Genomic DNA, 23,588 nt, shown 5'->3' on the forward strand with positions numbered 1-23,588 from the left:
TCCATATGCAGATGGGAGTGGCGGCGTGTGTGCGCACCGGCGGAGTGCAGCTGCGGACAGGCGCCTGAGACACAGGGACACGTCACATTGGCGTCCCTCCGGCCAACAGACGGATGGCCAGTCACGCTCCGGCGCGGTCGGGGGCCGCGGCTGACTGTGACTGCGACTGACTGTGACTGACTGTGGCCCGGCTCTGACCGCGCCCGGTCGGCTCGTCTCCGCCCGCGGCGGGCCAGCTCTGTCCGCCGAGGCACCTGTCCGTCCGTCCGTCCGTCCGTGGACCTGGATCTTACTCGCCGTCCGTGCCGTGGACCTGGATCTTACCTGGCCGTCCGTGCCGTGTACCTGGATCTTACCTGGCCATCCGTGCCGTGCCGTGGACCTTACCTGGCCCGTGGCCGTGACTTGTGACCCATCGTTGACCCGTCAGCGCGTCAGCCGGATCAGCGTGTCAGCCAGATCAGCGCGGGAACATTTTGGAGCTCTCAAGATGCTGTGGAAATCACAGTGCAGGTGGTCTTATGGGGCCTTGGTCTCAGTGTCATGTTGAGTGAGCCGCTTGAAGTCTTTTAAAACATGCGGCTTTTGTCATGCACGACGTTCACGGATGAGCTCATTGGCCAGCTCAAGCCATGTTCAGTGCGTGACCGTGACATATTTTAGCTGCCTTTTGTCGTCAGCAAGAGGGATGGCGCTGATAAAATGTGGTCGCGACGTTCTTTGTTCGCGAGGTTGCCACACACTTATGAACATTGCACAATGCACAGGTTGTATGGCAACACAAATGTAATGCATACCTATGTTATGTCCATAGGAGAACGACAGGGCTCTGGTAAAATGCTGAAATTCACCTTTTCGCGCGCTAACAGACGTAAAGCCGTTGAACGTTATAGGTCTTCTTATCGGTGTGTAAAAATACTTTTTATCTATAGACTGTATTATCTTATTTTGTGCTTGTACCAGTCTTCGTACACGAGACTCGATGCCCCACTGATCGCACTCCTAAACTCACGAGAAGGTGCCTTAAGGCTGCATTTCCCTCTACATGGCCTTGCTACACTTCAGGGCACATCTGTATTTGCTTATGTGATATCAAGGAAGAACAGACCTCTTGTGAAGTCGCTGCTGCCTCACTGGAGCTTTCATGTCACTAATTAACCATTAATCATCGTGGGAAGACGCAAATTAACCTGCAAGATTACTTTACTTATTAACCTGTACCCAGTGATGAAGGCCTTCAGGGTCATTTTCATTTTAGATGGCTCATTATTGTTTTTCCTTCCGCCCGGACAACGTTTGAAAAAAAATCACTCAAGGTTCTTACTTCCAAATAATCAATTCTGTACTAGCACCATTTTCCTTCCACAACACCCGGAAAATGGTACTCGCGAACCTGTGAACTGTGAAGTCTCCTCAAAGTATGCACAGCGCCATCGACGTATCCCTTTCGACAGTGTCCATGAAAGGCGAATTTCAGCGTAGTGTATTTATCGCCAGATCAGAATGGCTGCCACTTTCCTGCTTAAATGCGGTTTTGTGTAAAAAAAAACATATGTGGTTTTATTTTTACATAAGCCATTGGGAGGGGGGGGCATTTTTCCTGACGTATGTATGGGTATTGGGTATTGGGTATGATGGCGCTTGAACGCTCAATCGCTGGTCCGTGGGCTGGGCTGTCTCAACTCTCAGTCGCTGGTCCGTGGGCCGGTCTGTCTCAGTCGCTGGTCCGTGGGCCGGTCTGTCTCAGTCGCTGGTCCGTGGGCCGGGCTGTCTCAGTCGCTGGCCCGTGGGCCGGTCTGTCTCAGTCGCTGGTCCGTGGGCCGGGCTGTCTCAGTCGCTGGTCCCTGGGCCGGGCTGTCTCAGTCGCTGGTCCGTGGGCCGGGCTGTCTCAGTCGCTGGTCCGTGGGCCGGTCTGTCTCAGTCGCTGGTCCGTGGGCCGGGCTGTCTCAGTCGCTGGTCCGTGGACCAGTCTGTCTCAGTCGCTGGTCCGTGGGCCGGGCTGTCTCAGTCGCTGGTCCGTGGGCCGGTCTGTCTCAGTCGCTGGTCTGTGGGCCAGTCTGTCTCAGTCGCTGGTCCGTGGGCCAGTCTGTCTCAGTCGCTGGTCCGTGGGCTGTATCAGTCGCTGGTCCGTGGGCTGGGCCGTCTCAGTCGCTGGTCCGTGGACCAGTCTGTCTCAGTCGCTGGTCCGTGGGCCAGTCTGTCTCAGTCGCTGGTCCGTGGGCCGGGCTGTCTCAGTCGCTGGTCCGTGGGCCGGGCTGTCTCAGTCGCTGGTCCGTGGGCCGGGCTGTCTCAGTCGCTGGTCCGTGGGCCGGGCTGTCTCAGTCGCTGGTCCGTGGGCTGTCTCAGTCGCTGGTCCGTGGGCCGGGCCGTCTCAGTCGCTGGTCCGTGGGCCGGTCTGTCTCAGTCGCTGGTCCGTGGGCCGGGCTGTCTCAGTCGCTGGTCCGTGGGCCGGGCTGTCTCAGTCGCTGGTCCGTGGGCCGGGCTGTCTCAGTCGCTGGTCCGTGGGCCGGTCTGTCTCAGTCGCTGGTCCGTGGGCCGCGCTGTCTCAGTCGCTGGTCCCTGGGCCAGTCTGTCTCAGTCGCTGGTCCCTGGGCCGGTCTGTCTCAGTCGCTGGTCCGTGGGCTGTCTCAGTCGCTGGTCCGTGGGCCGGGCTGTCTCAGTCGCTGGTCCGTGGTGCTGGTCCGTGGCCTTGGGATCCTCTGGCCGCAGTGTGTTGACGCGGGGGGATTGCGCTGAAAGTTGATAGCTGGGACGTGCATGGCTGGCGGTAATCAGCATCATTAGTGGCGTGCTGCAGCCGGCCGGTGGGCGCTGGCGCCGCTGCCGCGCCAAGGCCGTGCTAACTGCCCCCTCCCAGCTCTCGACTCGTCCAGGGCCCGTCTGGAGGCTCTGCCAGTGTCAGCCTCTCAGGAACACGGCGGAGATGTGGGCGCCGGCAGCGCTGACCCCGCGGACGGGCGCGCGTCGCTGGCGGGGGGGGGGCCGCGGGGGTGACCCGGCGGCACGGCGGCACGTCTCCGAACAGCTGCCCCCCCCGCCCCGCCTCGTAGACTACCAAGCCCCGAGTGACTGTCCAAGGGAGTCGATCAGTATGCAACTGGCAGACTCGGGAGCTCGGTCGAGTTATGTATTCTGGCCTGAGGAGGTGTTTGGAAGCCTTGTGAACGGCGGCGCACAGGAGCGGTTCAGCGAGGCTTCCGCCTCGGTTCTGAGATCAGCCATCCGGATGGCGAGCTCTGACCTCTTTACCTCGACCGACCAGCCAAGTCACCGTCTGCCGAACAGTTTCTCCTGCGCCGACCATGTTGCCGCCAGTCTGCAGAGCGGCACCAGTCGGAGCTCTCGTGACGTTCCCATACGTCCTCGGAATCACGCCTGCTCGCTCCCACGACCACGGGAAGTTCCAAGGCGCCGTTCCGCCGGCCGCAGTGACGCCGGCGACCTTCGCGCCGTGCCGTCTTTTCCCGGCTCTCCGGCCGCACGGTCACGGCCGGGCTTTCTCCATCACATGCCGTCTCTGTCTTGAACATAAGAGTCGGGCACGACGTTATTCGTGGAGGGCACGGCAGCGCAGCGCGCCCGTCAACTCCCGTCCCGGAGGCCGGAGCGCGCGCCCGGCGGCTCTCGTCCCGGAGCGCGCGCCCGGCGGTTCCCGTCCCGGAGCGCGCGCCCGGCGGTTCCCGTCCCGGAGCGCGCGCCCGGCGGCTCCCGTCCCGGAGCGCGCGCCCGGCGGCTTCCGTCCGGCGGCCCCAGCGGCTCCTCTCACGTGACGCCCGCGCAGCGATCCGTGACGCCGGCCATAACGCGGCGTCGTGACGCGCTCGGTGCTGATATGTCCGTGACGCGCGGCCATCCGTGACGAACGGCGGCGGCCAGTCACGGCGGCGAGTTCGACGGCCGCGGACCACAGCTTGTCTGGGGTGCCCGCCGCGGACGAACGGCGTCGGGCGGCACAGACCATCTGTCCTCAGCCGACCTCTGTCCTCAGTGACCTCTGTCCTCAGCTGACCTCTGTCTTCAGTGACCTCTGTCCTCGGCTGACCTCTGTCCTCAGTGACCTCTGTCTTCAGTGACCTCTGTCCTCGGCTGACCTCTGTCTTCAGTGACCTCTGTCCTCAGCTGACCTCTGTCCTCAGCTGACCATCTGTCCTCAGTGACCTCTGCTCTCAGTGACCTCTGCTCTCAGCTGACCTCTGTCTTCAGTGACCTCTGTCCTCAGTGACCTCTGTCCAGACATGTGCATGGATCCGAGAGCTGGATCTATGATCTCAGTGGATCTCTCGACAAAATAGAGGGGTTGGATCTATGCTCCGAGTGGATCTCTCGACAAAATTCAGGGGTTGGATCTATGATCCGAATGGATCTCTCGACAAAATTTAGGAGTCGGATCTATGATCTCTGTGGATCCAGCGGGCAAAAATTTGTGGAGGACCTATGATCTGTATGGATCTCACGACAACATGTAGCCAATGAAACCCTTATCCTACATAATTGTACACCTAACAGTGCAATACAATTGAGAATTGTCACTTGTGGACATGGTTAAGACCAGTTGTAATCATTAGGTATCATCATGAAATTTGAATTTAAATCAACAACATTTGTACTACATTTAAAATAAACTAAGAACATGCACATTGCTACTTTCTTTGACCAATTGTTACTTTTTCATGACAGCAAGCCACTTTAATTTAATGAACAAACAGTACAGACAGATGCAGTGGCAGCGGGGCACTGCAGATTTTCATTTTGGTCCCATTTTTTCCATGCAACGCCAGTAGGGCTAATGTTAAAATGCCAAAATCTATGGGGGGCACTGTACCCTGGTGCCGCCCCCCCCCCCCTGTTCCGCCGCCTATGGACAGATGTTAGGAAATCAAACCTGGAAGCCAAATAGGTCAGTTTTGCTAAAAATAATCCAGCAATCCACTTCTGCCAGGTATGAAATCCCAATCCAGAATGTTCGTATGAGCTATTAGTATGTGCAACACAATTTCGATTTAGTAAGAATAGCAACCAACCTCTAATACTTTCCTAATTACGGAGCGAGCGAAGCGAGCGGAGTCTTACGTAGAATAACGGAAATTTCTGAGTATGAGCGGCCGGCCGGCCGTGCGGACGCTTTTGCGAGGCTTATATCTCAGCAACCACTTGACCGATTTACATGCGGTAATTTTTGTAGGGTAGCTTCATTCCTTCTACCAAGTATTGGACTATTCCCGATGCATGTGGGTGACCCCTTATGCACGTGCCACGTGCAAAACGAAGAGGTGTCACTTTTGTAATTGTTGCAATATCTCGGTAACTACTGGGCCGATTGCGCTGAAAGTTGGCATGTAGGTAGGCACCCACTAGGCACTGCATATCCATGTGCCAGAGTTGGGGTGCTGCTGCACGTGCGCACGTGCAGGGGTCATTTCCAGATCTCGAGAACGGCTGGACCGATGGCGCTCAAATTTGGTACACGGTTAGGGACCAGTTAGTAGGGTGCCGTGCACAAGTCAGTTGGGACCCATTTTGCACGTGCGCACGTGCAGGGTGCCGCTCCCAGATCTCGAGAACGGCTGGGCCGATTGTGCTCAAATTTGGCACATCGCTAGAAACCGGTCAGTAGGGTGCCGTGCACAAGTCAGTTGGAGGTACCCCCTCGAAATTTCGCACGTGCAAGACTCACCCCCTCGCTCGCTCCGTTAGTCGCCCCAAAAGGCGCTATACTGGTAAAAATACAAGTTCAAAAATGGCATCAACTTCTTCAGATTACCTACTTCTGGCATCGTGCCACGTGTGGTGCCATGCTGTGCTTTCGTTATGAGAGAACCTCCCAAAAAAAGACAAACGAAATTCACAGCTCACGTTTTGGTAATATTGTTTTATTACGTCATTATCGTTTGACCAATGAAAAATCTCAATTTGACTAAATCCGTAATGATTCCAAAAGATTCCCCGTAATAGGCCATTCAAACTAATGACGTAAGATATTGTGATTCTTTTGAAAAGTGAATAAAATAAAGATGCAAGGCGCACACCCGGCTCAGGGCCATGTAATACCGTTTCAGCTTACGTTTAAGTCATTAAATTCAACGCTACAAAGATGATATTCACAAACAATCGTATCGTAAAATCATGTGAGGCAGAAAAAACCGAACATCCTTTTGAAAAAAAAACTCCAGACTTTTGCATTTCCAGTTTGATTTTTTATTTATTTTCATTATACTCGAAGGTAGAACGCTAAGCTCATTTGTTATTTGAAATGACGTCACGAGTTCTATTTAGATACTGAATAATCATTTTACGGTAAATATCCAAGGCCATTACAATTGATATTTCGCTTCCCATCGCTTCCGCAGGCTGTTGAATATTTTTATACTTTTTTATATCTCAGTTTATTTTATCAAATATTTCTTTCAATAGTTTGAAATACCTTTACCTAACCAAGCCACATGTGTCAGTATCATCTTTTATTGTTTATCAATCAATTGTGTTAGCCGTAAACTGGAAAGCCTCATGGTTGTCTAATGCAAGATTGTCTTATCAATATCATTATGTAGATTCTAACATGAATTGTGATGTGGTAGGTGCCTAGTAATGTATCGTTCATTAGTCATTACTTTGACTTACCTCTATGTTAATTGTTAATGCAAACTTTTCTGTTGGTATGTGAACAATCTTCATGTCACTCAATTCTCTCAAGTTGTGACCGTCATGAGCCTCCTTTATTTTGTATTCTGTATAATGTAACTGGACTTTACTCATATGGCCTTTGTATAAGATTGCTTGTTTCTAGCCATACTTTGGTATTCATAACTTTTTATGAAAGAAAGTTGTTAACATTTTTGAGCACCTATGAGCTATGATCCCAATGGATCTCACGACGAAATTGGGGAGCCAGATCTATGATCCGAGTGGATCTAGCGACAAAATTGAAGGGTCAGATCTATGATCCCAGTAGATCCCTCGACAAAATTGAGGGGTTGGATCTATGATCTGAATGGATCTCGGATCGGGATCCATGGGATTGGATCTCAGATCAATTTTTCCGGATCCAAGCACATGTCTGCCTCTGTCCTCAGCTGACCTCTGCTCTCAGTGACCTCTGTCCTCAGTGACCTCTGTCCTCAGTGACCTCTGTTCTCAGTGACCTCTGCGGACAGGCCAGTCCTGCCGTCACCTGACCCTGCCAGTGGGTACCCGATGACACCCAGTTGCTAACAGTTGCACCCAGTTGCGACCTCTGAGTCGGGAGACAGCGGAGCACCCTGTACGTGACCTCTGCGCGGCCAGCCGGACCGGGGCCTGCACGCGGCCAGTGACGGAGAGCCCAGGCGGTCCGTTAGCGCGGCGCCCGCGTAATGAGCATAATTAGCGGAAAAGCTGAGACAGTGTGCGGCGCGGCGGACAATGACAGGAAGAGCGCCGCGCGCCGGCCGTCCTCTCCTCCGTCGGCAGGGACCGGCCGGCTCTCGCCGCGGCGGCAGTCCGTCGGTCGGCGCACCTGACGTGGGTAGCTCACTGTATGTACAGTCACCAGCACTTGCTACTAATCACCTCGTTTTTGTTCAGTAGTTTGAAGACCGATCAACTGTCAGTCGCGCAAGATACGTCAAACGATCCGTTTGGTCCTCCGATTCTCGAATATCTAACTTGTTTTGTATATTCGAAGCATTTTGGGATGGGGAGCCAAAAAACCTCTTTTCTGCCCTAAAGTGTGCCCCAAGGAGTCGTAGAACCTAGCCCCGCCTCTGATCCACAGACCACTAGTGCCATCTCTTGTCAGCCGAACAAGCCGCAGAAGTAAATAATGTCACGTGACCTTTGCACACGCTACAATTACTACGCAGCTGTAGTGGGGGAAGCGGGGCGGAGGCGTGGAGAGGGACGCGATCGGTCGGCTGGGGTCAGGTCGCCGAGGTCAGAGGTCATCCGCCGGAGGGTGTTTGAGCGGTTGGGCCGTGTGGGCTGGGGCCTGCGGAGTGGGGAGCGCCTGGACCTGTCTGGAAACAAGTCCTACAACGTTGTGACAGCCGAGAATATTGTGAGGAAAGAGAGAGAGAGAGAGAGAGAGAGAGAGAGAGAGAGAGAGAGAGAGAGAGAGAGAGGGAGAGGGAGAGGGAGAGGGAGAGGGAGAGGGAGAGGGAGAGGGAGAGGGAGAGAGAGTGAGAGAGAGAGAGGGAGAGGGAGAGAGAGAAAGAGAGGGAGGAGAGAGAGGGAGAGAGAGAGAGAAAGAGAGAGGAAGAGAGAGAGGGAGAGAGAGAGAATAGAGAGAGAGAGAGAGAGAGAGAGAGAGAGGGAGAGCGAAGAGAGAGAGAGAGCGAGAGCGAGAGAGAGAGAGAGAGAGAGAGAGAGAGAGCGAGAGAGAGAAAAAAAAAACTGAAAAGGAAAACCAGAGAGGGTAAAATGAGAAAGAGAGCAATGGGTAAATCAGTGAGAGGGAGCGAGAGAGGAAATATTTAGTTGTGTCAGCTTGTTTCACATGTAAAATGCAAATTTGCTTTCCATCATTACAGCTTCGGATTGGAAATTAAATCTTAGCATCCTTGTGATAAACCCACGTTGACGGGATGCAGTAGCGGCGGAACACCTTCAATTAAGGGGGGGGGGGCACTGCCGACTTTTGGTCCTATTATTTCCATGCAACGCTCATTGGCCTAATGTTGAAGTGCCAAAATCAAAGGGGGTCACGGTGCCCCGGTGCCCTCCCCGTTCCGCCGCCTATGACGGGATGGGGACGCTTTTATGGTCGTCGTTGGGAGCTCGGCACTAATGGGGTCTGGGGATGGTGTTGAAGGTTTCGCAAATGTTTCATAAAAGATGCTATTTTTTGCACAACCTATTAAACATTTTTTACGTTTGCTATGAAAATGTTAGGCCCAGTTCCTTCAAGATCAGGTCCACGACTCCGCAGCTTACAACAGGAGCTAGCTAACATAACAATTAACCCGCGCCGCCGTGTTGGTGGCATTAACTTTCCATCGAGTGCTGGGGGGCGGGGGGAGCGTTTTACGCCCCTCCGTCTAACTCGGCTCTTGGGCCACGTAGCGACACGCGGTAAGCGACAATCGAAAGAGCGTCAAAAATAAGGAGGAAAACACTCGGTCATTTTAAGGTCAGGGTAAAGGTCAGGTCACCAGGGTTCATCAAAGGTCAATTTTTTTTATTTCAACGATTTCGAACACCCGACGGCTAACTCGGGAACCAATAGAGCTACAGCGCCGCGGAAAAGCGCATTCGATAGCTCTTATAACGTTTTTGCGCCAATATGTCCTCAAATTTGACCTCAGATCAACGGTGTTTTCACCGCTCTAGCACGTCTCCGTCAAAAGTAAAAAAAAAAACTGCTGGACCTTTTATGTCCTAAAATGACCTCAGGGGCACACACAGGGGTCACAGGTGCAATTTTCCGATTCAGTGTGTCATGTTTACCTATGGACCGATGTTTGAGAGGGTGTAGAACGAAATTCGTCCAAAAGAGGCGCATTTCAATTTTCTCCCATTGACTTATACCTAATGGAGCAGTCGCAAAACTGACCTGACCTTAGGTCACAGACATAAAAAAATCCGAGGTATCCATTTTATACATACTGATACCCTAAGCAAGCACTGAAAGTTTAAAAGTGATCGCTCAGTCGGTGTAGCTACAACGAGCTTTCGAATTTTTTTCTGAGGTAAGGTCACTTGACGTTACCTGGTGACCTGACCTTGAATGACGCTACGCGTCGCGTCGCCGTTTTTTTTTTTTAGATATTCGCGAAAAACCTGAGGGAGAAGGGCGTAAAAACGCCTCCCCCAGCACGGCGCGGGTGGTCGACATAGCGACTCGGACTGAACAAATGCCTTTAACGTTTCAACGGTTGAATAAGGTGAGAGGATTGAGGTAGGCTTGTATCGGATTTTCTTCTGCTTGTCGGTAGTTTAGGTTGAGCGCGAGCTGTCCATAATCATTCAAGAGGGAAAATTCAGCTGCACAACGTTCGGGTCAAAGTAATACCAAACATTCTCAAATTTTGTAGTAAAGAGCCAGTAGTCTACGAATATATTTAAAAAACAATTAGAAAAAGAATAAGCGGACTGGTTTCGTCTATCAAAGACTTCTTCAGCGTTTTTTTCAAAAACGTATAAGAAGAAAACTAGCACAGTGACAATCGTTTGAAATAAAATTGGATTCAGTAAGAACTAAGAAATTCATTGTCCGAAAACCGCTGACAGTTGATAGCTCAATGACACTTAGAGCCGTGCATAAGGAGGCGTGAAAACACTCCTCATCTCGTTCTATTACGAGAGGACCATGTCATGGCGTGAGAAAGGTGTTCTCAATATAAATGACACTGTATGAGTGAATAAATATTCCGCGCCTTCTTGGGCTATTGGCGGACCCTACCACCTGATCGGGTGTTGCAGCCGTTTCGCCCTCCACCTGAGATCTCGGAAAGTTACCGACCGATTTTAAACATTCAAAGAGCGTTCGATAGCCCCACCAGGTAACTACCTTGTTACCAGGTTTCGTTGACCTAGGTGCAACCCATGACGTCACAAGTCAGGTCAAAGGTCGCATTTTTTCACCGATTTAGTCTAAGGAATGCATTACAGTCAGTTAACACATTAAATAAAAGGCATGTTATCGAAAAACATCGATAGAGCGTTGGTTGTCTAATACATATGTTGCCTAAAGAGGTCATTGATGCCAGGTCAGTTCACAGAGGTCAGGTCACTAAGGGTCACAATATGAACCCAACTATGCTAGGGTCGTGTGATACATGTTTTATGGCCAATTTTACATTTAAAATTCAATGGTGTGAGCTAGACGGCCATTGGGGCCAGTTTAGATTACATTCTGGTGGAGGTCAGGTCAAGGTCAGGCCAAAGAAGGTCAAATTTCAAAGTTGATATTTTGCATAAAAGGGTATCTATTCGATGCAGCTCATCACAGGAAATCCAATGGTGGCCTTTGGCTTGCTTTGTGTTCTGTGACGGCTAAAAATTGAATTTGAAAATTTTACGTAATAAATTTTGAGTAGTTTTTTTCCATAACTTTGCTAGAGATGGAGCTATCGAGTTTAAGTTTGGCATATCTAGAGCAGATAGTTTTATAACATATATTTCAGTTTTAATTTTGAAAGTTGTTGGTATTTTCGGGGTGTTATACTTCTATAGTTTTGTTTTGATGGTCAAAATCAATTTTTGTTTGGAAATAAGAGTTAACAGTTTGGTAGCGCTGTTTATTTAATATCTTTTTTATCTTGAATATTTTTCGTTATCTTCAAAACTGTAAGCGTGACAGCTCTTCCCGCTAAACCTTTTATTGGGTCGAGAATGACAGAACATGGCATCCCTCTGACGTCATTTGTGACTAACCTTTCATAAGAGCTCTGGAAAATTTGGTCACAAGGTGTAAAAATGATGCCCGGAGGGGTCTTGAAAGTTTGGTGGCGACATTTGCTATACTGTAGGAGATATCGACTGAAAAGGAGAGAGGGGGCCGTTTCGCGCGCCCTCCCCCTCAACGGGGCTTTCAGTTGCTGCTCTCACAGAACTCTTGGTTATATTACAACGTAGTGGAATTGCAAGTGGCAATATAAGCTTCCTGCCAGCGCCGGACCAGAGTTTAAACATTCAGGCTGAATTTTAACATTAAATTTTTGAATTTTTAAACCGTTGAGCTTTTTAGAAGTTGCTTGGACTGTTCAGCTCCTTTTTTGGTCCATCACAGCGGGCTTGTATGTCACTTGTCAACCAAAATCGAATTAAAAACTTTTTATTTGGTCTGGATACCTCGCCAACTTCTTAACTGGATCGTTTAGTAGCTTTTGATTGGGCACTGCCCACGTTGTCTGTCTAGCTTTTCGTGTCATAGACACTGTCTATGACACGAGAAGAGGCTGCTGACATCGTTTGTCGCGGTTGGATAATACCAATCCACGTCCCAGTGGCTGCTCGATCGCACTTTCCCTGGCCCACCTCTCCCACCAGGCGAGACTCTGCCCGGCACAGCCGTCGCCTCAGTGCCTCGGGCGGTGACCCGTTCAAAGGGGCTCACAATTCGTATGGTGCCGTGGCTCTCAAACCAATACAGAACAGTGAAACGCAAAGGCTCACTTTCCATATAAGGCGAACGGCTGATTCTGGCGCCGGGGCTTCATTCATGCTAAGGCGCCCAATCACAGCGCCGCATTTCAGTTAGTGTCGGGCGCAAAAGCTACTATGCTCCGCCCCTCCATCACGTGACCCTGCCCTCACGTGGCCTCAGTCACGTGGTGTTTCCACTTCTTGGCGCATGGCGGCGCTAGTCTCGCAGGGGCGGTGGTAGCTTGCTCCCCCACCGTCCGAGGGTGATGGGTAGCAACTGCTGGTGACTGTACGGTGGTAGGTGGTGGCCGCTGCGCGCTGCCACGGCACTCGGGTGTCTGCTGCCGGCGGCTTCGGACACCCCTTGGTAGCGCCCTCGGCTGTTCCGGTGGCGCCTGGGGAGCGGAAAGCCGGCCGGGTCCCCTGCACCCTGGTCACTGCATGCGATCTCCGGGGAGTCAACAACCGCCCCTGGGGCTGGCCAGCAGCAGTTCCCCTCTGACGGTTGGCGGGCGTCTCACGGCCGTGCCGTGCCGTGCCGTGCCGTGCCGTGCCGTGCCGGACTGTAAGGTGCCGCTGTGCTGCCTGGCGCCGAGTACCGACCGGCCCTGGCTCAGGCCGGCCGGCGCTGTACGGTATTCCAAGGTCAGGCCCGCAGTCCCCATTCCCCGGCGCGGTGCTCCGATCGGACCCGTCGGTCCATATTTGGCAGCTCTATGCACGTGCCATCTGGCACTGCGACCCTTCCCCGAGACGGCGGCTAAACGGCTGCAGATACGCCGCCGGACGACTGGTGCCTGGAGCGCGCGGTGACAGCGACACGGCCCGGATCGGGAGCCGGGCTCGTGCCGTGGCACGTGAGTGACGTCGGAGCCGCGTCAGCGTCCGATCGCCCTGCTATCGGGGATTTAACAGTGCGATTGCTGACGGCGGGCGATAGGGGCGGCGGGCCGCTGCGCCGGCGGCCGCCAGTGCCCAGTCACGGCTGGTGCTGTGAGCTGTGAGGTGCGCCCGCAGACGAAGCGCCGGTACGGTACACGGTTCATTGACAGGTGAGCGCTACCGGGGAACGGTCCAGCCCTTTGACGGGTAAGGTCATGTCTGGTACGATTATCGCCAGGATCGCCGGTGGGAGCACTTCTGGACTGTGTGCTCTGGACTATGAATGCTCCGCTGTGTAAGGAATTCGACTTTTCTACCGAGAGGTGGCGGTGGGAAGAACCTCGGTCGTTTTGTCGGCATTAAATAAGAAAGCTGCGGCGGCTCCGAGCACTGCCCGTCACGACTTGGTGTGAACCTGTTGGCGCGGGACCGGGCCGCGGCCATTCAGAAGACGGTGGCACGCCGCGAGGTTCGGTCACTGAGCGCCGGTCTGCCGACGGCGCGGCCACCGCGACCCGATGGCGCTGACGGCTTGGCGGCTTGGCGGTACCTCTGCCCCCCCCCCCCCGCCCTCCTCCCGCGCAGCGCCGCTCCAGTATCCGCGCAGCGCCGCTCCAGTATCCGCGCAGCGCCGCTCCAGTATCCGCGCAGCGCCGCTCCAGTATCCGCGCAGCGCCGCTCCAGTATCCGCGCAGCGCCGCTCCAGTATCCGCGCCTCGCAGAGGCGGAGTTTCCATGCTTCATCCGGCGTTTATGTGGGCACGCCAGCGCTGGGCTGCTCGCTGACTGATCTGCGCGATACGCATCGCTGCCTGGTGGAGTCCGCCGAAAAGGCAGCTGCAATAGCTGCCTTTAACTGTGCTGTGACTGTGCTTTAACTTTAACCATGGTGTGACCCGTCGCTGCCCGTGTGACCGGCCCGGAGTTCCGCGGCCGACAGCAGGTGGACGGCAGACGGCCGGGCCGGCCGGACGCGGTCAGACCGTGACCGGCCGCGCCGTCATTGAGAACCGGTTCTGCACCGAGTGGCCGCTGCCCCTCTCAATGTGTGTGTAATTAGCCCGTCCGCGGCGGCTCTCCGCGGCGGCGGACCTACGGCCGCTGGGTGTCAGCGACCAGCCGGGCCGCTATTGGTGTACCGGCGCTGGAAGTAGCTGGTCAGTGTCAGCGACCAGCCGGGCCGCTATCGGTGCACCGGCGCTGGAAGTAGCTGCAGTCCACGGAATACGGTCGAACGAGCGATATCTGTAGCTGTCCGGCGCCCGCTGTCGACAACCAGCCGCTAATCTGCTGGGGCGGCGATGAATGACCTTGCTACGTTAATTTTATTTAAACTCAAACAGCCCATTTAATGATTGTTGTTTAGGACATACCACTGATGTGGGCTATCTTTACTTTTGAATGGTGACGCTGGCAGCATCTGGCAGTGCCTGCACGGCCGGCGAGGCGTTCGTTGGCGGCTGCCTGCCGCAGATCCCGTGCCGGCGCTGGGCGGTGGCTGCGCTGGGCGCTCGGTCCCAGTTCCGTGGCCGGCGGCCCGCTCCGCCGACCTAATGGGCCGTCCGCCGCTCGCCGCCGACCTAATGTGACCATATTTCATCGACGGACCGCGGCGCGAGCCCGAGATGCCGACACAAAAACGGCCGAGCTGGTACCGCGGCCACCGGGGCCGAGCTGGTACCGCGGCCACCGGGGCCGGGGTGGTACCGCGGCCACCGGGGCCGGGGTGGTACCGCGGCCAGCGCGGCGCCGGGACGGAGTCCAGGCTTGGTGCCATGAACCCTGTGCTAAATGTCGTCGAAACACGTGAAGTGGGGGAGCCGAGCAGCGCTCGGAGGGCGCCGCTGTGCTCCGCCGCCGAGCCCCGAACCCGAACCGTCGGACTCGCCGCGCGCCAGACGCCGAGCGACTCCGCGCGGCCGGCGAGGCGGTGGGCGCGGCTGCTCGTGCTGGCCACTTTTAGCTGCACCCCGCCCGGTGCCGGGCCTCGGCAGGAGATGGTTTTTGTGGCTGGCGGCTGTATGTGAGCCGCTCTGTCCGACGGCAGCGGTACCGCGTATGTTCGTGGCCAGCAGGGGGCGGATTGACCTGACCGCCTGGGTGGCCAGCGACGCGGCTGACCTTTGCGACGGAAGCGTGGCGCCCTCGGGCTGACCGAATCTGCCTCGGACGGAGTCAGCTCCGCCCCGGGTCGGGACGTCCACCTCCACTCCCTGTCTGCCCTCGTCGGCGCCGACGGCCCGCGCCTCGGAAATGAACCCGACGCCGGGTTGGCTCGTTAGCGCTCGGAACCGGCGGCGTCCGCCGTCTGGACAGCGCGTCCGGCCCGAGCGGGCGGAGCCGATCACAGCCGCCGCCGCCGTGGCGATGACGGGAGGCCGCCGGTGATTGAGGCGGCCGCCGACTGAAAAACGCGCCGCCGCTGAGGGGACGACCGGCGGACATCCGTGCGCGGAGGGGGCGACGGCGACGCTAACGACGCCGCGAACTGTGATTGAGGTCTGGGCCGGGGACACCGGCACACAGTGTGCCCGCCCCGCCAGCCGACTCGGTCCGCGGTCGAGGACATTCGATCGTGCCTGGGAGTTCGCGATCTCAGCTAGGGCCGGCGGGGATCTGTGACCGTCGGGAGAAGCGCCAACGGAACAGTGATTAGACGGCGGCGAGACGGGACCTTTTTCCTTCGGCCGCATCGGTGGAGCGGGGAAAACTAACGGTAATGGCGGCCAAGTCCCTGCACTGGGCTCGCGTGACGTCTGCCGGCCTCTTGACACAGCGGTGGGCACAAATGACGCGGACGGACGTGTGTATATTAACATTGACGTCGATTGCCTTCCGCCGCCTTACAGTAACGCCCAGCTGCCATCCAACGGAAGTCCGGCCCTGCACGGAGCCCGCGGGGGGGGGGGGGGGCACCGCGCCTGGCTGCCGCCGCCCTTCACCAGTGGCAGTGCTCGGCTACGGTGATGGTGATACCATCGGCCCGACTGGCATTACAGTGGCCGGCCTAATGAACCGCCGGTCGACTCTGAGTGCCGCGCCGCCGCCGGGGCCCGGGCTGCCATCGCTGACGGGCAGAGGGGGGGGGGAGGAGGGAGGGACTCTGACCGGGGCGGTCTCTGTGCCCACACAGGCGGCGGCAGCGGCGCCGCTTTCACCGGGCGCACGCACAGCGGTGCGGCGCTGTATCGGCCGCTCAAACACGCACAGTGCACACGGCGCCGCGGCGCGCGGCCGGCGGGTGGGGGCGCGCGGCCGACACGGGCCCTGGCTCGGCCTCCTCTGACTGGGACTCAAATACTCCTCTGACGGGCCGGCCGGCCGGCTGTGTTACTTTGTCTTGTTAGTTAAGGCTGTCAATTAGACATGAACCCGAAGCCCTCCTGGGACATAAACTTTGGGGGGGGGGGGGCGCGGATCGGTTCCGGGCGGCCGTGCCCTCAGTCGGTTCCGTCTGGGGCGGCTATGCGGCCGCTCTGTTTATTGGGCCGGCCAAACAGCTGCGCCGTGCAGTGTCGGAGCGGAGCCGAGGCCGTCGGCGGTGATCGGAGCTGAGGTGGCGAGGTGAGGAGAGCCGCCGACAACGGGCGCGGCCGCTCCGGTCGGCCCCCGACTCTGTGCGCCGGGAGTGCAGACATGCACTGGGTGTAGTCTGACCGGCTCCGGCGCGCCGTTTGGCTGGTGTCACATGGTGCGTGAAGTAAACACGGCTACTCGTTTGGAGCCGTCCGGTGAACCCTGTGGCTCCGGTGGGGCCGTTTTATCTGTTGTGTGCTGCTGCCGTGAGCCGGTCCGCCACACGGCTGGCCTGCAGTGCTCACTGCACAGTGCACACTGCACAGTGCCAGTCGGGCCGGCGCCGTGCCCGTTTCGCGGCCGGTGCCAGGCCGGCGAGTGCTGGCGGGCCGCCGCCGGCCTCCGGCCCGCACTGCCCGCTGCCCACTGCCCATTGCCCACTGCCCGCTGCCCACTGACCACTGCCCACTGCCCGCTGTCCACTGTCCACCGTCCGCTGCCCGCTGCCCGCTGCCCGCTGCCCGCTGCCCGCTGCCCGCTGCCCACTGCCCACTGCCCACTGCCCGCTGTCCACTGTCCACTGCCCACTGCCCACTGCCCACTGCCCACTGCCCGCTGCCCAGCGTCTCGGGATCGGCAGAGGACGTGTAGGGCTGACGGTCATTTCCGCAGCACTGGCTAGCGCCGCTGCCGGGCTGCGTGGTCCACTCCCCGCCTCCCGTCCACTCCCCGCCTCCCGTCCACTCCCCGCCTCCCGTCCACTCCCCGCCCGCCCCACTCCCCGCCCGTCCGTCCACTCCCCGCTCGCCCCACTCCCCGCCTCCCGTCCACTCCCCGCCCGACACTCCCCACCCGTCCGTCCGCTCTGTCCGTCCTCTCCCCGCCCGACGAGCGCCGCCCGACGGCAGCGACGCGGCGCTGCTCGCCGGTCCCGGCGACGGCCCCGTGCTGCCGCCGGCATTTGCATCATTGGCTCCAGTGTTGACGTGCGCCGCTGAGACGCCGTCGCCGCGAGATCGAGCGCCACTCCCCTCGCCGGCTCATATTTCTTTCATGCGGCCGTCTCGCCATTGTTTGGGCACGCGGTGCTGTGCGGGGCTGGGGGGGGGGGGGGGCTCCAGGTGAAGGCTCGGCGTCGGGCGGGCACCCGGCACTCGACTCGGAGGCGCGCCGTCGCCGGGCACGGCCGGCTGACGGGCGCGGCGCCCGCTGCGGCCCGACACGGCCCGGCCCTGCTGCCCGGCCGGCCCGTGGGATTGGCGGCCGGCGGCCTCTCGCGCAGTGACGGGCGGCCAGCCGCGGACAGTGTCCGCCGCCGCCCGCCGCCCGCCACACGGCAAAGGTCATAGTCGTCAGGCAAGGCGTTCGGAAGGTCGTCCTGGGAACGATACGAGTGTCGTGGTGACTACCTTGGTGTTTGGAAGCAGATAGTAGGTCCGTTTGGATGCAGGCTTAAATAATCCTGTGATCAGCGGTTACTAAATTAGACGCGGTGTGACCGCAGACAGTGGTTTTTGATCAATAACCAACAGCTCGTCGGGTAGCATTAGCGACTGAGGGACGGGGTGACGGACCGGTGTAGGCGGGCTGTGTCTGCTGGGGGGGGGGGGGGTTCGGGGGTGTCTGAACAGGTGCGCTCGCCACGGTTCGGCCGCGGTCGGTGCAGGTACCGGGCGCCGACAGCCTACAGGTGTCGGACGTCGGGGCCGCGCCGAGAACAGACGTGGCGGCCCACTCTAACAGGAGGGAGCCCGCAGCCGCCGCCGTGCAGCACGGCAGGTGCGGCCGGGCACGGAACCACCGGCCGGCTGGCGGCCGCTCCTGACTGTCTGAGACGTAGTCACGGTAGATTTGGATGGCAGACGTGCAGTTTAAACGCCCGCGCTGTGCGGCGCCACTGCACTGTGTGCCTTCTTGCAGTGGCACAGTGCATACTGCCGGTCATACGTATCGCTGTGCTTTGATAACAACGCTCCGATAAAGGAGCCATGGATTCAACCGAGCTGTGTTCTCAACCGAGCCAGCCTGTGCTCGATTGCAGTTGAGTGCCTGCTTTGTCGTGCGAACACTGGACAATGAAGTGTTGTGTATCGGTACCAACTCAGGCGGTGCCCGATAACTGCCGCGGTAACACTGCAGAGTTAACATGAGCTCCTATCGGACTGCTGAGCTGAGGGCCCGAGTTCTCGACGGTCGGCTCGTTCAAGGCGGAGCGGCGCCACGTCAGCCACATCCGGGACAGGTACTCGTGCGCCGGCCGCCTGTTGTTCCGTAAATGGCCCGCTGAATGACCCCGTAGTGTTGCGGTATTTACGACGTCGATAAGTATGGCGGGGCTCCCGTGCTCGCCTGGTCTCGGCGTTCTGGGTAGTTCAAGAGGTCCGCCTCTGAGTGGGCGCCGCCCGTGGAATGTCTGCCAGCCGTCCTCACACGTCAGGGCTCTGACGGGGATAACGCGTCAGAGAGTACCACGAAAATACACGTATAGCTGTCGACTACAGAATGATGTTACACTCCTCAGAAGGTATCAGTTGACGGTACCTTCTGATCGATTGTTCCACGACAAATCGACAAGTGCCCTGCACCCTCATATTTTATTTTTTGCTGAAAATTGGTGAAATGGGTTGTGATGGGCGGGGAAGCCAGCTGTGGCAAGGATTTTTTCTTCGAACAACGGTTTCCGAGATATAGCCTCGGGCAATTCCTGGAGGTCGCGCTGCAGCCCTATGTTTGGCGGTCTATAACTCAGAAACGTTTGGTTTTCTACGATAAAAACTTTATATGGTTCAACTCACAATCAACCAACAAACATTTTGGCTATCTCGGATTTTCAATTTTTGAAAATTTTGATAACGTGACCTTTTGACCTATTTTTCGAAGAGTGACCTTGATATTTTCCCCACTGAAAGTTGCAATTTTGTCTGATGACGATTAAAGCCTTATCAATTGTCATTCATATGCGAAAATAAAAAAGTGGCTATCGCCCTGCGTCGACCTCAGGTCAGGTCATTTTTATGACCTGTCCATTATTACGAGCGGGAGCGACAGCGAGATCTCGAGAATAAAGGAAGATAGCGACAAGCGGTAAACGGTGCAGGGTACACACGGATAAGGTCTATAATTTTTACTGAGGTCATTTTCAGGTCAGGTCAAAGATGACGTCACAGGAGCAAAAAGGAAGTCAAAATTGCGGCACTACATAAATATGAAGTTTTTCTCGAATAACTTTCAAGATATCCCAGCTAGGAACAAACTAATAGCACTATCGTGATCCTCTCGTCGATCCGCATCGAAACTTATGTATGTTGACCTCGAAAGGTCGAAAGGTCAAAAGTTGACCTTAGGTCACGTGACCTAAGGTCAACTTTTGACCTAAATTTGACTTTTAACTTTTGACCGAAATGGCTGCTATCAGTTTACGCGGTCAAAAGTGTAAAAATACGCATCACTTCTTCAAAACTGCGATGGCCCCTACCTCCCGGGGGCCCATACCTCCCGGCTCTCCCCTCGGCAGCACGCTGAACTAATATGCACTGTGCAGAACAACAGGGCGCAAGGAAAGTAGCCGAATTTAGTGCATTTAGTTGATTTTTATGGGATCTGCATATTTAACATAATTTCCCGAATCCCGTACCTAAATTCTCGCTCCGTCAATGACGAAATTAATTTTTAGACAGAATTCAATCTTTCTCTGCATTCCTTACTGGATTTATGCCGTTAAAGGTAGTGTGCCAGCTTTCCTGGACCGTATGGAGTTAATGGCCCAGATAAGGAGAACCGGATTTTTAGAACTTATCCATACCTTCAAAACTCATGGAAACGTCTCAAATTCTTCAAATTTTGAGTACCCCAGTGCGAAATTCGCCCCGACGGGTTGTCGGTCGTACCCCAACCACATTTCACACCACTATGCATAAATGCACACACTGAAATCGCTATTACCGATATGCTCATCCAATCAAGTTTCGATAAACCCGTTCATCATCATCTCCTGCGGTTTCGAACACGCCTGTTAGGTGGTGCGGTAGATCGCGCCCAAAGCCAGGGCCCCGGTAACGTGAGGTAGCCGAGTCGGGGCAGCGTGCACTGACCCAAGCCGGGGCCGCGCGTCCTCCCGGTGTCATGTGATAGCCCGGGGCTGCCCGCGGGGATGCGGTAGACCGCGCCCAAAGCTGCGGCCCCGGCTTGGGTCAGCGCACGCTGCCCCGACTCGGCTACCTCACGTTACCGGGGCCCTGGCTTTGGGCGCGGCTTCTGCTCATACTTTGTGGTGCGGTGGTGGTGCGTCGGGCCGCGCGCTCTGACTTCAGCCAAGAAAATGCGTCAGCTGATCATTGTCATTTCTGCCACTTTCATGTGGTGAGATGGGGTCATAACTTTAGAGACGGCTGTTTCATATCAATTATTTTACATAAAATAATATTTCAAACCATAGATTAATGTTCGACAGCCAAATTAAAGAAACAATAGGGGAAGTTGGGGGAACGCCGAATACTTTTTTTCTGAAGCCCGTAGCACGCAAAGTAGACAACGTAAGCTATTCCTGTTGGCATCATTCGAGAGGCCAGTCTTTTGCCTTTCAAACATACCAGGCGCATTTGAAGAATTCGCATACCTTTAAGCGCACAAACTCAAAATATCAAAGAAGTGATTTTTTCGGCTTTGCCCCGGACTGCGGGTAAAGCCGAAAATGGGAGAAATCATCTACGGGGAATGCCGAAATTGATGTTTTGCCATTTTATTTCAAATTTTATCCAGAATTCATCAAAGCTGGCACGCGTTTTAAGAGCTTAAGAACGCTTGGTGTACACTGGAAGTTATTATTGTGTGATATAATAAGAAAAGGCCAGGTAAATCATTCCTTATAGGTAGCAGGCCGTTGTGTCGGTTGACAGTGTAATTTGTGTGACTTAAAAACGCGTTGCTATTCTACAGCACTACAGCAGTTAAGTTCACGTAGCGTGCTCAATAGACATGCATTTCAGGCAATGGGGCCAAATGTATTTAAGTTTATTCTGGGCACGAACAGCTGACACTGTGAAACTTGGTAAGAATGCTTCAACACACATCCAACTGACCCGCCTTAGGGTGAACTCACGACGCGAACTCCGCAGACTATTTGACCTTACTGGCCTCCTCACCAGCCCTGAGATACACGAGCATACACCATACACATACACCAGCAAACACTTCGAATTGACGTGAAGAGTTCGGTTGTCTTGCGTAACTACCAGATATTACAATAGCGGTCACAGACAAACCCTGATGACCCACTGCCGTTGCTGCACATCTCGTGAGCCCATCGTCCACAGCCAGCACACCTGATCCACGCTTCGTTTCTCCCCACCACCCCTTCCTCGCAGAACAGACAGACATCTTCGTCTCCTGACTGGTTCTTACCTCGCATACCGGCCTTTCCCGTTTGACCGCTGTCGCTCGTTTGCTCGTCTACTTTCTTTGCCGCTTGCCGCTTAGGCACTCTCTTTGCTTTTTTCTTTGGTGTTTCCTTTTCACTCTTCTTCTGTTCTCTTTCTTCATATATTTTCACCATCGGGCTGCTGGTTAGCACGACAGAACTAGCTCTCTTACGGGTCTGTCCCTTCCTCAAGCGGGAAGACGACTTAGGCAACTGGAAAAGGGCGGCTGCAGGGTCACCCTCACTTTTGTCTGCCAAGGCTTCCTTTTCTTTTTTATCCGGCTCCTCTCCTGGGACGTAGCTGTCTGCTGCTTTTTCAGTCGTCTGGCTGTCATGTTCTTGCAGCTGCTGTACAGCATCTCCTCTCTCGTTCCCAGCTTGACTTTCATACAGCTCCATCGTAGCTGGCACGTGAGCGAAATCAGCCGCATCGAACTTGTGTGGCCTGAAGGGACAGATGCCTGTTTCTTTGAAGCTGTTTACAGCGGTTGAGACCTTTGCTGTGTTTTCATACGCGATGCCGACCAAGTAACCCACCTCGTACTGGGTTACTTTACGTCCAGGATGGCTCATCATCCACGAGTTCAGCTCCTTGCCGTAGTTGGCCTTGAAGGCGCTGAAGTAGCCGACGTCCAGCGGCTGCAGCCTATGCGAGGTGTGCGGTGGCAGGGTCAGGATCACCACGCCGTTCTCCCGCGCTAGAGTCAAGACCTTGAGGTTGCAGTGTGTGTAGTGGTTGTCTACGATGAGAAGCTGCTTGTTGTTTGTGGTCGCCCCCGTGAACGTAATGAACTCTTGCAGCCACTGAAGGAAGATCTCTTCCGTTGACCAGCCATTAGCTGACACAGCCATTTTTGAGCTCGTGGGTGCCCCGTTGAGAAGCGATTGCTGGCGAGTCTTTCTCTTGAAAACGAAGAATGGTGCCATAAAATTGCCAGCTGCGCTGCACGCAATGATCAAGGTGGTGATGACACCCCTGTCTTCACTGGTCACCGTGCTCACCCGCTTCGAGCCTGTCTTTGCGAGTACCTTCGGTGGCTTTGTGGCGGTGGTGACTCCTGTTTCGTCACAATTCCAGATGTGGGTGTCGGCAAATCCATGCTCTTCGCGCAACCGGCCGAGATTTTCAAAGAACTTGTTCACTTCGGTCTGGCGGAAGCCTATGCTCCTATTCAGGGACATGGCCTCGGGCTGGCGCAGAGAGAGACCCGGATGGCGCTTCATAAAAGCGTAATACCAGTCCCATCCAGCCATACCATGACGAAATGGGTGACTCACCCCTTCAGCCTCGGCGTAGTCAAAAGCCAGCTTCCTAACCATCGCCGGCGTCATTCCATAAAACATGTCACCCATGATCTGAACGTATCCGGAAATGCGCCTTTCCTGTTCGGCAGAGAACACCGGGGACCTGCCTCGCGAGGGTCCCGGCATCATCCCAGCTGCTGGCGTCACATTTTTTCCGCTCGCCGGGTAGAGCCTCCCGTACAGAGTGCCGTACGGAATGTTGAAGTTCAACGCTGCATGGCGGATCGTAGCACCATCACGGACGGCTTGTACGGCTTCGATTAGGCGGCTTTGATCCCACCTAGTCATTGGCGTCTTGCGTTGGTACTTACGCACCATCTGAAAGCGAATAAATGCATCAGTGTGTGCTAATTCGTCATTGGGGTAAAGCCGAAAAAAAATTGCACGTTTTCGGCATTACCCCAGCCAG

At 55.6% G+C, this 23,588-nt stretch overlaps 2 protein-coding genes across 3 annotated transcripts in view; one reads left to right on the forward strand and one right to left on the reverse strand.

The window, feature by feature from the left end:
• The window catches only part of LOC122385384 (SH3 and multiple ankyrin repeat domains protein 3-like), a 114,806-nt gene that overhangs the window by 23,608 nt on the left and 67,610 nt on the right, over positions 1–23,588 (forward strand). Inside the window, exon 1 of one of the 2 annotated variants that reach the window (XM_043373617.1) lies at positions 13,038–13,112. The exons of the other annotated variant lie outside the window; for it this stretch is intronic. The gene's annotated coding sequence lies outside the window, so the exon portion shown is untranslated. Of the gene's footprint in view, positions 1–13,037; positions 13,113–23,588 lie in introns of those variants that run through there. 2 annotated transcript variants of the gene reach the window in all.
• Positions 18,885–22,726, reverse strand: LOC122385374 (MFS-type transporter clz9-like). The gene is made up of 2 exons (XM_043373599.1): positions 22,412–22,726; positions 18,885–18,899 (listed from the first exon to the last, which is right to left on the reverse strand). The coding sequence occupies exons 1-2, from the start codon at positions 22,724–22,726 to the stop codon at positions 18,885–18,887; spliced, it is 330 nt and encodes a 109-aa protein (XP_043229534.1).

Source organism: Amphibalanus amphitrite, unplaced genomic scaffold (assembly GCF_019059575.1).
Source record: "Amphibalanus amphitrite isolate SeventyFive unplaced genomic scaffold, NRLGWU_Aamphi_draft 000216F_arrow, whole genome shotgun sequence".
Taxonomy (NCBI): domain Eukaryota; kingdom Metazoa; phylum Arthropoda; class Thecostraca; order Balanomorpha; family Balanidae; genus Amphibalanus; species Amphibalanus amphitrite.

Excerpts from the sequence above, each read along its gene's own strand:
- LOC122385374 (XM_043373599.1), bottom strand. The coding sequence starts at position 22,726 with ATGGCTGTGTCAGCTAATGGCTGGTCAACGGAAGAGATCTTCCTTCAG.